The sequence below is a fragment of the Prionailurus bengalensis genome, chromosome D2, assembly GCF_016509475.1.
Source record: "Prionailurus bengalensis isolate Pbe53 chromosome D2, Fcat_Pben_1.1_paternal_pri, whole genome shotgun sequence".
Lineage (NCBI taxonomy): Eukaryota > Metazoa > Chordata > Mammalia > Carnivora > Felidae > Prionailurus > Prionailurus bengalensis.
Window position 1 is genome coordinate 86,894,698 of NC_057351.1, and position 16,605 is coordinate 86,911,302.

Below are 16,605 nucleotides of genomic sequence, written 5' to 3' on the forward strand. Positions count from 1 at the left end.
CCAGGAAGGCGCCCCTACTCGGCACCCGTCCCTTCAGGAAGCAGGTCTTCAGGGGCAGTGTTCCACAAAGCACAGACGCCCACGCCGACCCACCAGCGACGCACCTCTGCGTTGATGAACCCCACTTCGGCGAACTTGCGCAGCAGGCTCGGGGACGCCTGCCGCTGCGACGTCACTTCTGAGTGGCCCCAGCCGTCCTGGGCCGCGCTGTCTCCGCCCCTCTTCTTCTTTCCTGGGGGAAAGAGCGGAGCCTCAGCCTCGGTCAGACGTGGTGCTTCTTTTGCAGCAAAGAAACAAAAACATCTCAAGGATCCCTGGCTCACCCCCAGCTCCGGGGGCAGACAGGGGTCTCTGGGAGGTGCGTCTTTGCTAGAAGGGGCCGGAGGAAAGGCCCCCCCACCCCCGGGAAGCAGGGCTCCCCGGGCGGGTGGCTAACGTGTCCCCAAAGCCGGCTCAGCCGCAGCCCACGTGTCACTGACGTCCCCGACAACACATTCTTGGTTTTGCTTGTGCCCCTTGAGAAGTACCCGGCCCCACCAAGCCTGCAGCAACCCTGCCCTGGGTCTCCTTAGACCCCTGGCACATGCCTGTGCCCTGACCGTCCACCGGACCTGCCCGCTGACCCATCAGCCCCAGAATCTGTGCTGATGTGGGGAGCCGTCCTCCACCCACACTCCCGAGAAAACCCCACCCACCTCAGCCCCCCTCCCCACCCCCGCCCCCGTTCACTGTCACCTCTGCCCTCTGCCCTCTGCCCTCTGCCCTCTGCCCCCAGGCGCCCGACACGGCGGCCTCTGTTCTCTTGCTCACAGCAGGTGCCTTCCCTTTTGGAGCCCCGATGACCCTGAGGGACCAAAGAGCAAAGGCACAATGGCCCGGCTGCACAGGGTCCGGCGGGTCACGGTGACGCTTGGGAGTCCCTTCCATCGCAGGACCCCTGCTTCCAGCACGTGCACGCTGACCCGGCCCCCGGCAGGAGCCGCCCCACTGGTCATCGGGGCTGCCGGCCCCTGCCCAGGGGCGGCCGCACAGTCCGGCTCCGGGCTTCGGAGAACACGCGACCCTGGCTGGTGCCTCGTACCTCTCTTCAGCCGTGCCGGCTTCTTCGCCTTGACGCTGTCGTACAGGAGGCAGAAGCGGCACGCTGTCCGGCAAACGTCCCACACCCCCTGCTTCCGGGCGACTTTGGCGAGCTCGGCCCAGATCTGTATTCTGCTCGCCGGGGAGCCAAGAGACAAGAGCGCACGCGCGTGTCGCTCGTGACAGGCCACCCGGCACCACCGCGGGGGCCGCGAGCCACGGCCCTTCTCGCCCTGTGGGGGGTGCCCGCGCCCCTCCCCGCTGGGGCGGGTGTCCCGCTAGCCCGGCCGGGGGCGCCACCTCACCCACCGCTCCCTGGCGTTCTCGCCCCCCAGACGCCACAAGTGCCCGGCGGCCTTGTCCACGCTGACGATGTGGTGCCGTGCCTTCGCGAACAGGAAGCTGAACCGGCCCCTGGTCTTCCCTGTAGACACTGCGGGCGGAAATGGAAGGGCAAGGCTGGCGTCCGGTGTCCCGGGGCCCAGGACTGGGAGGGGCCGCACCTCCGTCCCGGGGACCCTGGTGCCAGGGGGGTGCCGCCCCCACACGCAGCAGCCCGGGGGCGCTGCGCTCTGGACAGGCGTGAGCTGGTGCCCCTCCGGAGGGCGCTCCCTCACACCGGCCCTGCCCGACACCCCCGCTCCCTCCCGCGGCCTGGCCCTCTGGTCTGCTGGGTGGCGGGGGCTGCCTTTGATAAACGAAGCGCAAGCCACGGAGAGCCTGGCTTCCCCGAGCGCGGGGCTGCCCGGCACAGTTGCACAGAGCGTGTGGCACATGCCGTGCCCCTCTCAGCCAACACTCCAGCCACCTCCAGGAGCCAGCCCCCCGCCCCCGGGGCCCCTCACCCTGCAGGGCCGGGGTGCCTTCTCCGGCTGGGCTCCCGGCCGGCCAGCAATGCTCTTACCGATCGGAGCACCTCAGGACTCTGCCGACACTTGCAGGGCACAGTGGAAAGCCAGGGCGGCCACACCCAATGAGCCCCACGGCCACAGAGGGCCACGTCCCAGAGCCGTCTTCTCCCCACCGCTGGGGCATGACAGCCGGGGGAGCCTCGGGGCGGCCTTCGGTGGGGCCCCCCAGCCGGGCACCCAGCCGCCGTCCTCAAGAATGTGATGTGCCTGGCGGGTCAGTGGGCAGAACTGGGCCCCCCAAAAGTTATGATGAACCCTAACCCCCAGAACCTCAGAATGTGGCCTTATTTGTGTCTCCACGGGGATGAGGTGAAGGCACGGAGGACACTGCCACCTGCAAGACACAGGGGGGCTGCAGCCATGCCCCCTCCAGACTGGTGCTTTCAGAGGCCCAGACCGCACGCCTCAAGGTTCGGACCTTCGGCCGGCACGGCGTGGCCCCCACACGCCAGGCTGAGCGTCTGCCTCAAGACGGCACGAGGCTCAGGCGGCCCCCGGGCTCTGGAAGAGAAAGCCGGCCTACCTTTGGCCTCGTTCTCGCTGTCGAGCACAATCTGGAAGGTGTCGGGGGCCAGGGCCAGGCCCGCGTTCACTAGGAGGGCCCGCTTCTTCCTGACGCTGTCTTTTGGGATAGCTTTCTTGGCCTGCAGCAGGAAGGAAGAGTGGGCTCTCACGTCGCCAGAAGCGACACTGTCTCCGGGCTGTTCCAAGGAGGCACGTGGGCTCCCGCAGGGCCCCAGCCCCCCCCCCCACCCCCGGCCAACCCCACAAAGGCCGTGATGACAGCACCTGCTCGATGGCCACGATGGCCTTGTCCTCGGCACGCTCAGGGCACTGGTACAGCCTGGTGCACAGATACAGCCGGTTGAAGGCCATCCTGAGCTGGTCCTGGTAGAGGCCCAGGCCGTCCAGACGCATGGCCTTCTGCAGGTGCCGCATGGCCGGCTCCAGCCGGTCCTCGTCCTCCTCTATGTGCACCATTTCCATGTGCACCTGGCAGCGGAGCAGGACCATGAGGCTGGGGGCGGGGGGGGGGGGGACAGGGTCACGCGGGCCCCGGGAGCACTGGCTTCCCGGTAGACGCCCCAGGGGGAGACATGCAGTGAGCCTCCGGCTGCTCCTGGCTTTCCCGCATCCTTTAGGCCCTGCCCGGGCTGCCTGGAGGACTCAGACGGGGGGACAAGCAGCAAGGGCCCTGCGGAAGCCAGAGCGGCTGGGGCCCGCGCTCCGAGGCCCAGAAGCAGCAAGCTGGGACACGCCAGTGAGGCCTGCCGGGTGGCGCACAGGGCCGGCTCGGGAAGCTCGGGACGCTGCAGTCACCTGGTCCGTCCACAGGCACCGCCCACCCTCCCCCCCACGCCCACTGCTCCCTGCAGCCCGCCCCCCCTGCAGCGTGCGGCCAGAAGCCTGCTCTTTGCCGCTCCGAAGGCAGCCCCGCTCGGGTCTTAGCAGCTGGGGCACCCCCCACGCTCAGAACAGCCACCGTGCCCCATGGGCCCTCACCCTACCTCTGCCAGTGTCTACGGGTATCAGCGAGGGGTCCTCACAGCCTTTCCATCAACGGGAGGCAGAGAGCCCACGTCACGGGGTCATGCCCTGGGATGCCAGCATTGGCAAATCCAACAGATTTGGCCGAACGCAAGTTCCACAGGACCCACGAACTGAGCACAGGTGGAGGCGTAAATGCCACGTGGCCTGCCTATGACCTCAGGGACGAGGAGGCAGGGAGGCCCCGTGGCCCTGGTTAGTGCCGGGAGAGGGCCCACGCTCCTCACGGGGAACCAGGTTCACCCACAGACTCTCTACAAGCCCGGCGGCAGCCAGGGCCATGGTCCTGGGGTGGCTACAGAGGACACCTTAGGAGCTGGCCGAGGCCAGCCAGTGCCACACACAGCAGAGGGGGCCACACGGAGGGTCAGCCCACTCTGGGAACGACCTGGCAGACGGCTCGCTTGAAGAGGCCGTGACTCGAATGAGGGCACATAGCTGCCAGAACGGGAGGAACGGAACCAGGCGAAAAGGACTTAGAAGTGAGCAATCCTCCGACGGTGGTAAGTGCCTCTGCGACACGCAGCAACCACAAAGCGGGGCCACGTATGCGAGGCAGCCGGCACGGGGCTCCGGCGGAGCGAGACCGCGGCCCCTGGGGGGCGTCAGGCGTGAGCCCGTGATTGTCGGCCCCCCGGGGGACAGAGCGCGGAGCCGCCGTGCCAAGGAGGCGACATCAGAGCACAGCCTGGGCGGCTGGAGTCCTAGGCTGACAGGAGGGAGGGGCTCTGTGACACCAGAGACCGGACGACCAGGAGGCTGTTCGTCACCAGACGTGGTTAATTCAACGCCTTTCCAACAAAAACCAACTTCCCCAGACGGGACAACAGAGCCTAGCACCCCGCAGCATATCACCCACAGTGTTCAGTGCATACCAGGCGAGCAAGGACGAGAAAAATGTGACCCACAGGCAGGATACAGGAAGGACCACATGTTGAGTTTACCAGATAAATCCACTAATGCACGTATTACAATACAAGTACAAACATATCAGAAACCTGAAGGAAAACAATACTAAGGACAGAACAGATATTGAATCTCAGGGGAGGTGGAGAAATGCAGACACGGGAGGCACCTGAGCTCGGAACTAGACCACGCGAGGGGAAAACTCCTGCTCAGGGCTCACGGCACACAGGAGACGGCGGAAGGAAATCAGCCATCAGAGGGACAGACTGAACAAGATGTAAAAACGAGCGGAGACGTGGGGACCTGTGGGCAGTATCGAGGGTGCACTCGAAACCCAGGTCCCGGGAGGCGGAGAGCGAGAAGGACGAAGTCACAGCCAATAACTCCGCAAACCTGAGATGTCCGGTCACATATCCGGGCATCGCAGCCCACCCAAGGAGGATTCTTTAAGGCTCTGAGGAATCCCACGACCAAAACTCTGAAAACAGAAGAAGCAGAAAGACTCCCGGCACACAGAACGACGCTGAAAACAGCGCACGTCTTCCTCAGGAACTGTGACGGCCAGAAGCAGAACATCGTCTTCAAAGTGTCTGAAGGGGAAAACTGTCCCTGAACCCAGAATCCGGTGACCGGTGAAAATACTCATGGGGATGAGGTGAAGCCATTTCAGGTCAACACGGCAGAAGCTCTTAGGGCTGAGATCAAGCGGGTGGGAGCTTGGGTGTGTGGGAAGGAGACACCCAGCGGGACCGGCCAAGAGGGAGGCAAAGCCAAGAAACCCTCGATTCCCTCTGAAACGTTCTCCTTGTTGAAGAAAACCACTGGCCGCCAAGACCAGACGACAGCACTGAAGGTGAAGTGGACACGTCTTCACGTGGGAGACGTCACACTTCAGCGAGGGGAGCCCACGGCCACGACGGCACGGAGGCAGGGAGCGGGCTGAGGGAGAGAAGGGCTGCGGGGGCCCTGCCTGCGGGGTGCGGGGTCAGGTGCGCCACTGGCCCTCACGGACTCTGCTGCCCGAGGACCCGTATTTTTGGCCCTTGAGAGGCGCCCCCCCCCCCCCGCCCCCTGCAAAGTACAGCCGAGGACGTGGACAGAATTCTAAAAGTTAACCTCGAGGAAGGCAGGGAAGGAGCCGCAGGAAGCAGAAGGGATGAGCGGAAAGACGTGAGGTCGAAGACCAGCTCAGCAGGACACGGAGCGCAGAGGCTGCGGGGCTCCAGGCACCACGCAGAGGGTCACAGTGATGGAAGGCAGACAGACAGCGGTCCACCTGACACTGCCAGGCCGTGCTCCGCGCGTTCGAGGTACACAGAGGACAGGATTTAAGAGGATGGAAAAGGGGAGGCCGTGCATCCGGGGAGGTGGTGTCACCACCACACGCCGGAGCCTTCGAGGCAGGGGGGCCACCAGCGGCTAAGAGGCCACGAGGAGACACGACCCCAAACGTGCGGGACACGGTGTTTGGGACCACGCTGAACAAAGCCGGGGGAGACACGGGGTGCCAGAGGCCAGGCGGCTCGGAGCCGGAGGCCTGCACTCCGGCCGGCACTCGCTGGGCTGAGCGCTCTGCACCCAGGGGAACTCTGGCCTCAGGGTCAGCCCGAGGGGACACTGACAGGAGCTGCCAAGAGCCCTCAACAAGGACAGACAAGGACAGCTGCCACCAGGACTCCTCGGCGTTGACCTGCCACGGGGAGTGCGGCAGCCTGGAACCCTCCTCCAGAAGCAGCCACTCGGCACAGCCCCCAGGCCCAGAACCTTCTAAGGAGAAAGAATACTTCCTAGCTTCCCGATTCATTTTATAAAGCCAGCGTGACCTTGACGTCAACCCTGACAAAGGGAGGAAAACACAGGCCGATGTCCTCATGAGCATATGCATAAGACCCTCTAACAGATCACGGGAAGGAAGCCGAACGTGGCAATACATTAAAGAGTGAAAAGATCGGCACCACACAGAGCGTGCACGGTTGGTTCAACCCCCAAAACTCAATCGGCGTGATTCAGGCAGTAAGAACGGGAGAGAAAAGGCACATGACCGTCTTCACAGCCGCAGAAGAAACACCATCCGGGGCTAAAGGGCCTGCTGCCAACGCGGATGCCCCCACGCGTGCGTCCTACTGGGGGCAGCGGGGTCTCAATGTCACTTAGGAGAATTAGCAGAGGAAAAGGGGGAAACCACCAGATGTTTTCTAAACTCAGGCATACATGAAAATAAGCTAATAGGAAATAAGAAATATACTCATTAAAATTAAAAGCAGGCCAAAGAGAAGGAAGAGTTAGAGAGTCTGTGAAATGAAGGAACCGATGGAAAACGAGGACGCTGGGAATGTGGCACGTGTGCTTCCCAGCCGCCCCGCCCCCTGCCGCCTGCACCTGCGCCCGTGCCCGCCTAGGGTCGCCCCCGCCCCGCAGCAGCCCAGGGACCACTGGCCGGGACTGCGTCCTCCTCCCGTGGCCCGGCCTGTCTCTTTAGGCATTTCAAGGCCCGCTCTGCCCTCCTGCTCTCAAATGGGTGCCACCTTGGGTTTACGCCCTGTCCACAGCCCAGGTGACCTTCCCAGAGACCCCTGTGAGCTCTGGACGCACAAGACCGGGGTGTCTGCAAGGGGCCGTGGGCCTGCTGCCCACCTCCCACAGCTCCGTCCCTCCCGGCTCACGGCGGCTTCCGTGCCACCCGGCGCCCGCCCTGTCCACAGGCTGTTCTCGACAGCGGGGTGGCCATTTGACAACTGGCGATACCTCCTCTGTGCCGGGTCCTCTGATGACGCTGTCCCCCGGCACAACCTCCGCCCCTGGAGGACTGATGAGCCCCCCTTCTACGTGTAGGGAGGGCTCTGCTCCTGGGGCGTCATCCTCCCGGCCCCCGGGCCATCTCCTCTCTCTGGGCTCGGTTTTTCGGAGACCGACTGGGACCGTCTTGCCTAAACACCCACCCGCCCTCCCTCCCTGCTCCTGCCTTCTCAGCGCTTCCCACGGCTGGCCTACTGAAAGCAGAGTGGAGAGGTAGGTGTGCCTGCAGGCTCGGGGACCCTCGGTGCCGGGACCCAGGCGGGCGCCCGCTCTCCATTAGCGGGCGGTGGGGGACCGCCGAGCCCCGCGCGGGGCACACGGATGGCTCCATCCCTGCGGCAGCCACACAAGCCCTTTCTGATATGGGTGGGGTTTCCCGCTTGCACCCTTTTTGGGGGAAGTCAGTTGGGTTTCATCTTTTTCCCGGTGTTGAGGGATTCTGCCCCGGCCCCCTCCCGCCACGCTTCCCCGTCTCTGAGAGGACAGCCCAGGACGAAGACACGCAGGCCACCTGTCCACCTTCTCCAGGACGTCCGCGACGTTGGCCAGCGGCTTCCGCAGGTGGTGTCTCAGGTTGTGCTGCAGCAAAGGGAGACACGCGTTCCACTGGGTGGTGCACACCACGTGGATGACCCCGGGGTCACCCAGGCGCACGGCTTGCTGCAGCGTGATGTCCAGTCTCCGTACTATATTCAGCTGGGCCTGCACAAAACACATCGACCGGTCCGTGAAGCACCACGTACCGCGTGGGGAGCCTGGTCCCGAGGCCCGGAAGCTGGAGGGCCAGCCGGGACCCGAGGTCTGAGCCTGTCTCTGGCAACGGCCTGCATCCTCTTTTCTAGAAGGGATGTAAGAATGTCTGCGAGATGCTCCCTTAAAAAGCCCGGAATGGCCTCTGCACACCCGTGGATGAGGTTCTCTTCCGTGAATTGATTCCATCCAAGTGCACTTCTCAGCCTCGTACATGCCCTGTGGCCCACGGCCTGTTACATTTACAACCCAAAGAACACGTCCCCTGTTCCGTGCTGCATGTGCCCTTCCCACCAGACAGGCTCTGGTCCCGCGTTTTCAGATGCGTGGAACCGGCTTCCCAGCCCCACGCCTCCTTAGAGCCCACGGGGGCTGCCCACGGGTCCTAAACTCGGCCATGTCCCACGCTTCTGGCTGCCAGCACCCTCGGGGCCTCCCCTCACGCTGCCTTGTGAACCGGTGCCCGAAGCTGCTCTGTGCTCCACACAGCACTCCCTGCGGCCCCCAGGGCCACACGCACCGCCCGTCTGCTGCTATCTCCTCACCACACGTGGGGCCAAAGTGTTCCCTGCAAAGCGTCTCCTACACAGCGTTTGTCAAGCGCCTACCAGGTGCCAGACAGGAGGGTCAACGCTAGAGGAGCCACACGGGCAAATCCGAGAGGAACGGATATCCGCCGGGCCGCAATGAAGGCGCCACACAGAGCCTGCTGCGGGTGTGGGGGACGGGGCCCCGCGCCCGGCCGCCGATCTCCTGGCCCGAGGGCTCCCTGGGGGTGCCAGGAGCCAAGCCCACGTGTGCCCGCATTGGCTCCAATCAACACGAGGCTCCAAATCTCTGCTTCGACAGCTTTTTTTCTCCTTTTAAGCTGCAAATTTCCCATTAAAGAATGGTCTAAAACGATCTCTGGACTCCTTTTCTGGCACTGGCTGCCAGTCCAAATCCCACCGCGTTGAGTAAGCAGATGGGAGAGTGAAACCGAGCTCACGTCACCACCACGTTTGGGCAGCTGCCTCCTCTCTGACCGCAGCCACGTCAGTTTCCAGATGGGGCCGTCACCGTAAGTGAGCACCACGCCCGCCTGGGCGTCCCCTGGATCCGCCCTTCCCGGGGCCCCTGCCTCTCCCCACGCACTTGGGGATCCCTGAATCCCCAACAGCCTCTGGCCACCCTCGTCTCCCCACCCCCAGATCCCTGCCTGCCCCCATTGTGTGCAACGACCTTACCGCCTACCCCGAGCCCCTCGGGTTTCCAGGCCCCGCGTGGCTGATAGCCCCACGCTGCGGTAGGGAGTGACTTTTGCCTTCCTGGACGTGAGTCTGGATGGCAAAGAGCCATGACAGGGACACGAAGGCCTGACCAAGGGCAAGCGCATGGGGCTGCGGGGACGGGCACCGCCACTCGGGCAGCAGGAGGGCTCTCGGGAGCTCATTCCCGTGCCCCGCCCTCTGCCCAGGCTGCGTGACCCCGATATGCCTGCTATGTGGTGGCCCAGGAGCCGTGGGGGAGCCCGTCCTGGCGGGGCTCCTGCCGGGGAGGCTGTGTTCACCGGTGGGAACCCGAGGCATGGGAGGCTGGCCTTGTGTCCCCCTCACCCGGGGCCAGCGACCTTCCAGGACACGTGCAAAGCCGCTCAGTGACGCTGACTCCTGTTCCAGGACTTACCTCAACAGCTGCTCGGACGTAGACTTTAACTTTACTTTCGAGTCCTAAAGCTTCTAATTCATACTCCAGGCATTTGATTTCAATCAGCTTCCCAGGGTCCTACAGGACACACAGTTTTTGTACACGTGGGGGTTTTTAGTGAAAGAAATCACACACATTCATTAACTTCAAAAACCATTTAAAGATATTAACGTACTAGGTAGAAACTCAACAAAAAGGCCTCTGGAGAACACAAATATATATATTAAAAAACGTAACCTTTTCCCCCCAAAATGCAGACTCGAGTGAGAAAGCAAAAACAGCTTTTTTGGTTACCTTTTTAACCATGGGGGACAGAGCCCATTTCACTGGACATCGAATTTTTACATGATGGCACCAATTTCAGATAAACTCTTATAAAGTCTGGCAAACATGTTTTCTTTGACTTAACCCCTGCCGGCTTAGGAAGAGAGTGCCCTGCTCGCTGGACGCGGAGGCGGGCCGCAGCAGGAGCCCGGGTTTGTCGGGGCGGCGTCTACCTCACTTTTTACAAGACTGCCAAGCTTTCCCAAAGGTGTCGTGCCACCCTGAGTCCCCAGCGGCTGGGCGGACAGAGAGCTCCAGCCCGCCCACGTCCTCTCCCACATCTGGTGCGGTCAGTCTGCTCACTGCGGCCATTCTAGTAGGTGTGTTGACGTGAGTTAATATCAACATTGGTCTCTGCCTCGGTTCCCAGCACAGCGCTCCTGAAACCCTGGTAATCTCCTGAGTGGCAGAGGACCGGGAGCATCTTTCCTAAAGATGTGACTCCCGGGGGGGGGGGGGCTCCTGGGTGGGGGCCGGTCACACAAAGGCCAAGCCATGATTAGAAGCTTGGGATTCTCAGACCTGCCTCTACCCCCGAGAGAGGGGGCGGGGGCTGGAGATGGATTACTAATTGCATCACGCCTATGGGAGGGAGCCTCATAACGTCCCAACAGTACAGGGTTCGGGGAGCCTCGAGGTTGGCAAACACGTCCATATACCAGGAGGGTGAGCCGCCTCCACTCTACAGGGACAGAGGTTCCTGCCCTTGGGACCCTTGCAGACCTCGCCCTCTCTCTGTTCATAGGCTGTTCGTCTCCATCCTTCATCACGTCCTCATATGACGGTCCCCTTTGTCTCATTACGTTTTTCGACTTTTGTATCAGTGCAGCTACTTCTGCTCTTGTGGTTGCCATCTACACGGAATATCTTTTCCACGTCTTCACTTTCCATCTACATGTGCCCGTGACGCTGAGGTGAGTCTCTTGGGCGCACATAGTCGGGCCTGTTTTGGTTTGTTGTTTAACCCATTCAGTACCCTGTCTCTTTTGATAGAAGAATTTAACCCTTTATATTTAAAGTAATTGTTAACAGGTAAGGACTGATCACTGCCATCTTCCTTCCCGGCTGGTTTTTGCACTTCTGTGTTTCTTTCTTCCTCGCTTGCTTTTTTGTTCCCTTTGTGATTTGATGGCTCTCCGTTGTGGGATGATTTGATTCTTTCACTCTTTTGTGCATTGTGCTTCACGGTTACAAAAAGCTCCTTACAAATGTATAGTAATGTCAATCTATTTTAAGTTGAAACAATTTCACTCCAATCAGTACAAAAACTCTACCTTTTCACTACCCCCCACTACATTTTATGTTTTTTATGTCACAGTTTACATCTTTTAACGTTTTGTATCCATTAACAAATTATTGTAGTGTTATTTTTAATAATTTTGTCTTTTAAACTCTATACCAGGGGAAGCGGCTTACACACCACCATTAAAATATGAATACTCTGATGTGACTATATGCTCACCTTTACCAGTGAACATTATACTGTCATATATTTAATTAATGTCCTTTCATTTCAGCTTGAAGAACTCCCTTTAGCATTCCTTCTAAGACAAGTCTAGCGGTCATGAACTTCCTCAGCTTTTGTTTGTCTGAGAATACCTTTTATTTCTCTTTCATTTCCAAAAGACAGCTTTGCTGGATAGAATACACTTGTTTGGAAGTTTTTGAATATATCATCCAGCTCTCTCCTGACCTGCAAGGTTTCTGCTGATAAATCCATTGATGGCCGTATGGAAGTTCCCTTGTATGAAATCACTGTCTCTTGCCGCTTTCGAATTCTCTTTTATAATAATTTTTACGATAAAACTTCTGACAGTTTTATTATAATACGTTTTGGTGAAGTCCCCACTGGGTTGAACCCTATGCGACCAACAAGTTTCATGTACTTGGATGACCATATCTCTCCCCAGATTTGGGGAGACTTCAACCATTATTTCTTTAAATCAGGTTTCCACCCCTTTCCCTATGCCTTCTGGGACTCCCATAACGCAAACACTGTTTCGCTTCACATGGGCTTCCCATACTCGTTTTCATTTCTCCTCCTCTGGGTAATTTCAAATGACCTTTGAGTTTACACATTCTTTTTTCTGCTTGATCAAGTCTGCTACTGATGCCCTCTACTGCACTTTCCACTGCATTCACTGTATTCTTCAGCTCCGGAATTTCTATTTCATTATTTCTTATGATTTCTATTGCTATCGACCTTTTCATTTTGCTCACGTGTGGTTTTCCTGATTTCATTGTGTATCTGTGTTCTCTTGTGGCTTGCTGACTTTTCTTAAAACAAGCGTTTCAAATTCTTTGGCAATTCATAGATCTCCATTTCTTTGGAGGAGGCTACCGGATCATTGCTGTGTTGCTTTGGTGATGCCGCGTTTCCTTGATTTTTTGTGTTTCTTGCGGCCTTGTGTTGACGTCTGTGCATTTGACAAAGTAGTCATCTTTTCCAGACTTTGGTGGGGAAAGACCTTCGCCTGTGGGTGGACAGGACGTGGCGGCGACAGTTCTAGGAAAGGCCCAGCGTCACGGTCTCTGTGCGGCTCCATCAGCCAAGGTTAGCATCGGCGAAGACTATAGGATTCCTCAACAGTCAAGGCTGCTGGTCTCTAGTTTCAAGGTCTCTTGGAGTCTTTGGTGGTGAAGGCTGCTGGGGATCCCCCGATCCCTTTTTCTCCCACAGGGTATGTCCACGGGGATCTCTTTTGGCACCCGGCCTGGGGTGCAAGCACCCTGGTAGCGGTGGTGGCACCGATGTCCGATGCACAGGCGCCCAGGCGGCAGCCTGCGTCGCGGGTGCTTGCAAAGCGACAGCAGCTCCGGGGGCCCGGGCACTGGCTAGCTGGCAGTGGTGATGCTGTGTGTGACACACGTGTGTGTTAGGCGGCCACAAAGCCAGGATCTAGGTCTAATGGCTTTAAATTCCACTCCGGGAAGTACTCTCAGCCCCGTGTAACCTCTGAAGATTGCTCCCTGGTCTCCTTTTGGGGGATTCTCTCTGCAGCTCGTGTAGTTTCCTCACACACGGGCGCTAATCAGAACGCGGCTAATGACTTGACGGAGCCCCTGGAGCTCTCCACAGCTCCCTTCGTGCGGTTGGCTCCTCTCTGGTCCTCGGTCCCGTGAACTGGGGCCGCCTCGTCCTCCTGACCAGCAGCTCGTCTCCATCCGGTAGACTGCCACCGGCTGCACCCGTGTTCCCCTCCGCCCGCCGAGTCTACAAACTCCCCAGGCGGTAAACTGGACGATGCTAAGACCCACCCCGTCTGTTCCCCACCTCTTGGTTTCGCTTCCCTTCATCATCTATCGTTCAGTGTCCTGAAATGTAGCGTTTCACATACTGTTTGGTTTTTTCGTTGTTTCAGGCTTGGGGCCTTTTATTCCATCTTGGCCAGAAAAAGTTCGTTTCTTTCGCCATGTCCCTTTCGTATCCTTTCCCCCTTTTAAGAAAAGGTCCACTCATTTCTGAACGATCACTTAGAACTACGCATTTGTGTTCGCTTTACTTTTGTTTCACTCTCCTCTTAAGAGGATAGTAAGACATCAGGCATTACAGTCAGTGCCGGAAACCGCGCTCTGCCTGTTTCCCCGATGACGCCTCTTCCCTCTCGGCTGTCGCTTCTCCACACTGACCCAGGGTGGATCTGGACCGGGCCTGACCCAGCCGTGTGACTTCCCAACCACGTTGCCCGTCACTGCAGGGAGACCCTACGAAGACAGAGCTGGCAAACCATGGGAATCTGAACGTGCCCGCTTTAGAGAGACTGGAATGATCTTAACACCCATCCATCTGTTCAACAAAAATCCGCAGAGCACCTCTCCAGGGCCAGGCATCACGCTGAGAAGTGGGGTGACATATGACATAGGACAGTGCGCTCTTTCTCAAGTGATATTAGAAATACCCGCGTTAGGGGCTCCTGGTGGCTCAGTCGGGTAGGTGCCCTACTCTTTGGCTCATGTCACGATCTCACAGTTCGTGAGTTTGAGCCCCGCGTCAGGCTCTGTGCTGACGGCCCGGAGCCTGGAGCCTGCTTCAGATTCTGTTTCTCTCTCTCTCAAAAATGAACAAACATTAAAAAAAAATGAAGGAATCCACTTCAAGTACACGCAGAATATTCACAAAATCCAGCACCAATAAATACCGAGGGTGTTGGAAAGACCAGCGAGGAAAGGGGGCGCTGACCTCTGAGGTGCACTTCGCCGAGCCCGCCTCATTCGAGTGAAAAATTTACATAAACAAGAACGGGCACTGGACGTTTCCAGATGCCACAGGCCTGATAGCACCCGCTGACCCTGTCAGATGGCAGCACCAGGAGGGATAACACCCCCCCAGGAGGGATGTTCCTCTTGCTGGAGATCGCTTTCGGCAGGCGGCCCGAAGGGAGGCCACCTCCGAGCTTGGGCGCGCAGGGCCGGCTGGGCAGAGTTGGGGAGAGAGTCCCTGAGGGACCTCCCCCGGAGGCAGCAGGGTGGTGAGGGCCCCGCCGCCTACACGTGACCCACCTTTGCAAGAAGCCGCCGACGGCAGCAAGGACCACCCCCCTCACCACAGGCAGAACACTGGACTCCGACAGCGGCCCCAGGAAAGCGGTCTCGTCCCTGCTGGCTCCGTACAGAGACAAAAAACTATACCCCGAGGGTGTCACTCAGCTGGTGAGCGACGGAAGCCGGTGGGATCCCGATGCTAAGTTTGGGCCACTGTGTGTGGACACAGAAGACAGGAACAGCCCGCAAAAGAACCCAGAAGTGCTTCCAAATAGGTACGCCCGCTCTCTTCATTCCCCGCTCTCTGGCCTTGGCGGTCTCCAGCCCCACCCCCACCCCACTGCCCTATCCACGCTCTACCAGCCGGTCAAGGTCCAAGTGAAGTTTTATTTCCCTTTTTAGAACGATTTCCCGATCCACAGAACCACAAACACGACTGGTTTCCCCTCTGCCAAACCAAGTGTCCCATTCTCCGCACCGCGGAAGGGGCGGCACTCTAGAGCTTTATTTGGAGGGAGACTCCCCAGGACCCGCTGGTATCCGGGACCCACGGGTAATCTGGGACTAAACACAGCAGGTGCTCAATGGAAAGTGCAAGAAGTGCCTCCCCCCCCACCGCCCAACCCGAGCGAATGGTCCCTCCAACCTCCTCACCCTCGCGGGCAGCGGCCCTCACGGCCTCTGCTGGTCACCGGGCACCGTGTTCAACACTGTCCACGCCACCGCTAAATAGCCTCTGCTCTGCGCGAGAGCCCTTGCTAAAACACATAAACCTGAAGCTGGCTTAGAAACTTCTGGCGGGAATGTAAATTTTTCTTTGGAGGGCAATATTACAGTATGCATTTTCAAATCGTGAAAGCGAAACTTCCAGAGTAATTTCCCGTCAGTGACCTTATGCTAGGGAGAAACCCTAAGTGCAGATAAAACCTTCAGGCACAAAATGTTCATGTAAGAGCAAAAGATAACAAGATTCGAACGTCCAAGAACGCGGCCGAGGAGTAAGTTTCGGACCGCGAATATCCCGAAATAACGGTGCAGCCGTTCGAGTGGACCGTGCAAACAGCCGGTGGCAACACGGGTCGGTGCCAGGGACGGCGGGAACAGCGTGTGATGCAAACATCACATCATCTCAACGACGTGACGTGCATGTGAGGAAAACTGGGAGGCGTTTACCAGGCGCCTGTTTCCAGACCCTCCCCGCGAGGCCCGCTCCAATTCCTCTTCCTGTTTTTTTGCCTTTTGTGTTTGGATCCCAGGGAGGAGGCACTGCGTGCCACAGTCATCGGTCACTTACTTGGCTGTCGATTTTCTTCAAGTCGGAGATGCAGTCAGAGGAGATCTGCTCACATTTCAAGGTCAAGGAAAGACGAGCCAGTTCAAAAAGCAAAAGAATTCTGGAAACCAAGAAACGAGAGAGCAATGAATGGACAGAGGTGACAGAACGTACCCCGTACTCACCTTGCAGTCCCCGGGGCTCCAAGGCCCCGGCAGGCCCGGCCCCCTGACGTGCTGCCCCTCGGTGCTCCCGGGCCACATGGACCCGCCCCTCCCCCTCGATCCAAGCTCAGCAGGAGGCCCGGCTCTGCACCATCGGGTGCCCCAGAGACCCATTTCTAGAAACTTCCCCTGGGGCCGCTCATATGAGTAGTGAGACCCCCCAAGGGAGGGCCCAGCCCTAGCAGAGGACGCCGGAGGGGACGCCACACATCCATGTGCACACATGCGTCCGCCTTCAAAAGTGTGTGCCTGGGTTCACACAACCCGAGGTTCACACAACCCGAGGTGTCCTCACTGACCGCCTCGAGGGTCTGAAAACCCATGTGGAGAACTCCGTTGTAGAGTATTTCATGATGCAGAAACGTGTTCACAATTTATATGGGAAAAGCAGGTGAAAGCCTACGTGATCATGTTGAAATTTGACATCGATTCATTTTCAAACTCTCTACAATTATTACATGTTAAATTTGAAATAAAAAAATGATGAAAATCATTTTAAAAATGCATACCCAGGCCACCCCCGGCCCATTAACTCTGTATAAATTCAAGAGCAGTGGAGGAGCTCATACACGAAGTGACAGTGAACCCAAGACATCTTGTGGCCCCGGTCATCCCGTCTAGACAC

At 58.7% G+C, this 16,605-nt stretch overlaps 1 protein-coding gene across 3 annotated transcripts in view; it reads right to left on the reverse strand.

Annotated features, from left to right (window-relative positions):
* The window catches only part of CFAP46 (cilia and flagella associated protein 46), a 96,450-nt gene that overhangs the window by 71,839 nt on the left and 8,006 nt on the right, over positions 1-16,605 (reverse strand). For all 3 annotated transcript variants that reach the window (XM_043597948.1, XM_043597950.1, XM_043597947.1), the window contains 8 exons: positions 15,778-15,877; positions 9,657-9,755; positions 7,753-7,943; positions 2,781-3,009; positions 2,515-2,635; positions 1,390-1,513; positions 1,082-1,212; positions 105-232 (listed from right to left, as the gene is read on the reverse strand). In XM_043597948.1, coding sequence (XP_043453883.1) covers positions 105-232; positions 1,082-1,212; positions 1,390-1,513; positions 2,515-2,635; positions 2,781-3,009; positions 7,753-7,943; positions 9,657-9,755; positions 15,778-15,877 — 1,123 coding nt within the window. The remainder of the gene's footprint in view (positions 1-104; positions 233-1,081; positions 1,213-1,389; positions 1,514-2,514; positions 2,636-2,780; positions 3,010-7,752; positions 7,944-9,656; positions 9,756-15,777; positions 15,878-16,605) is intronic.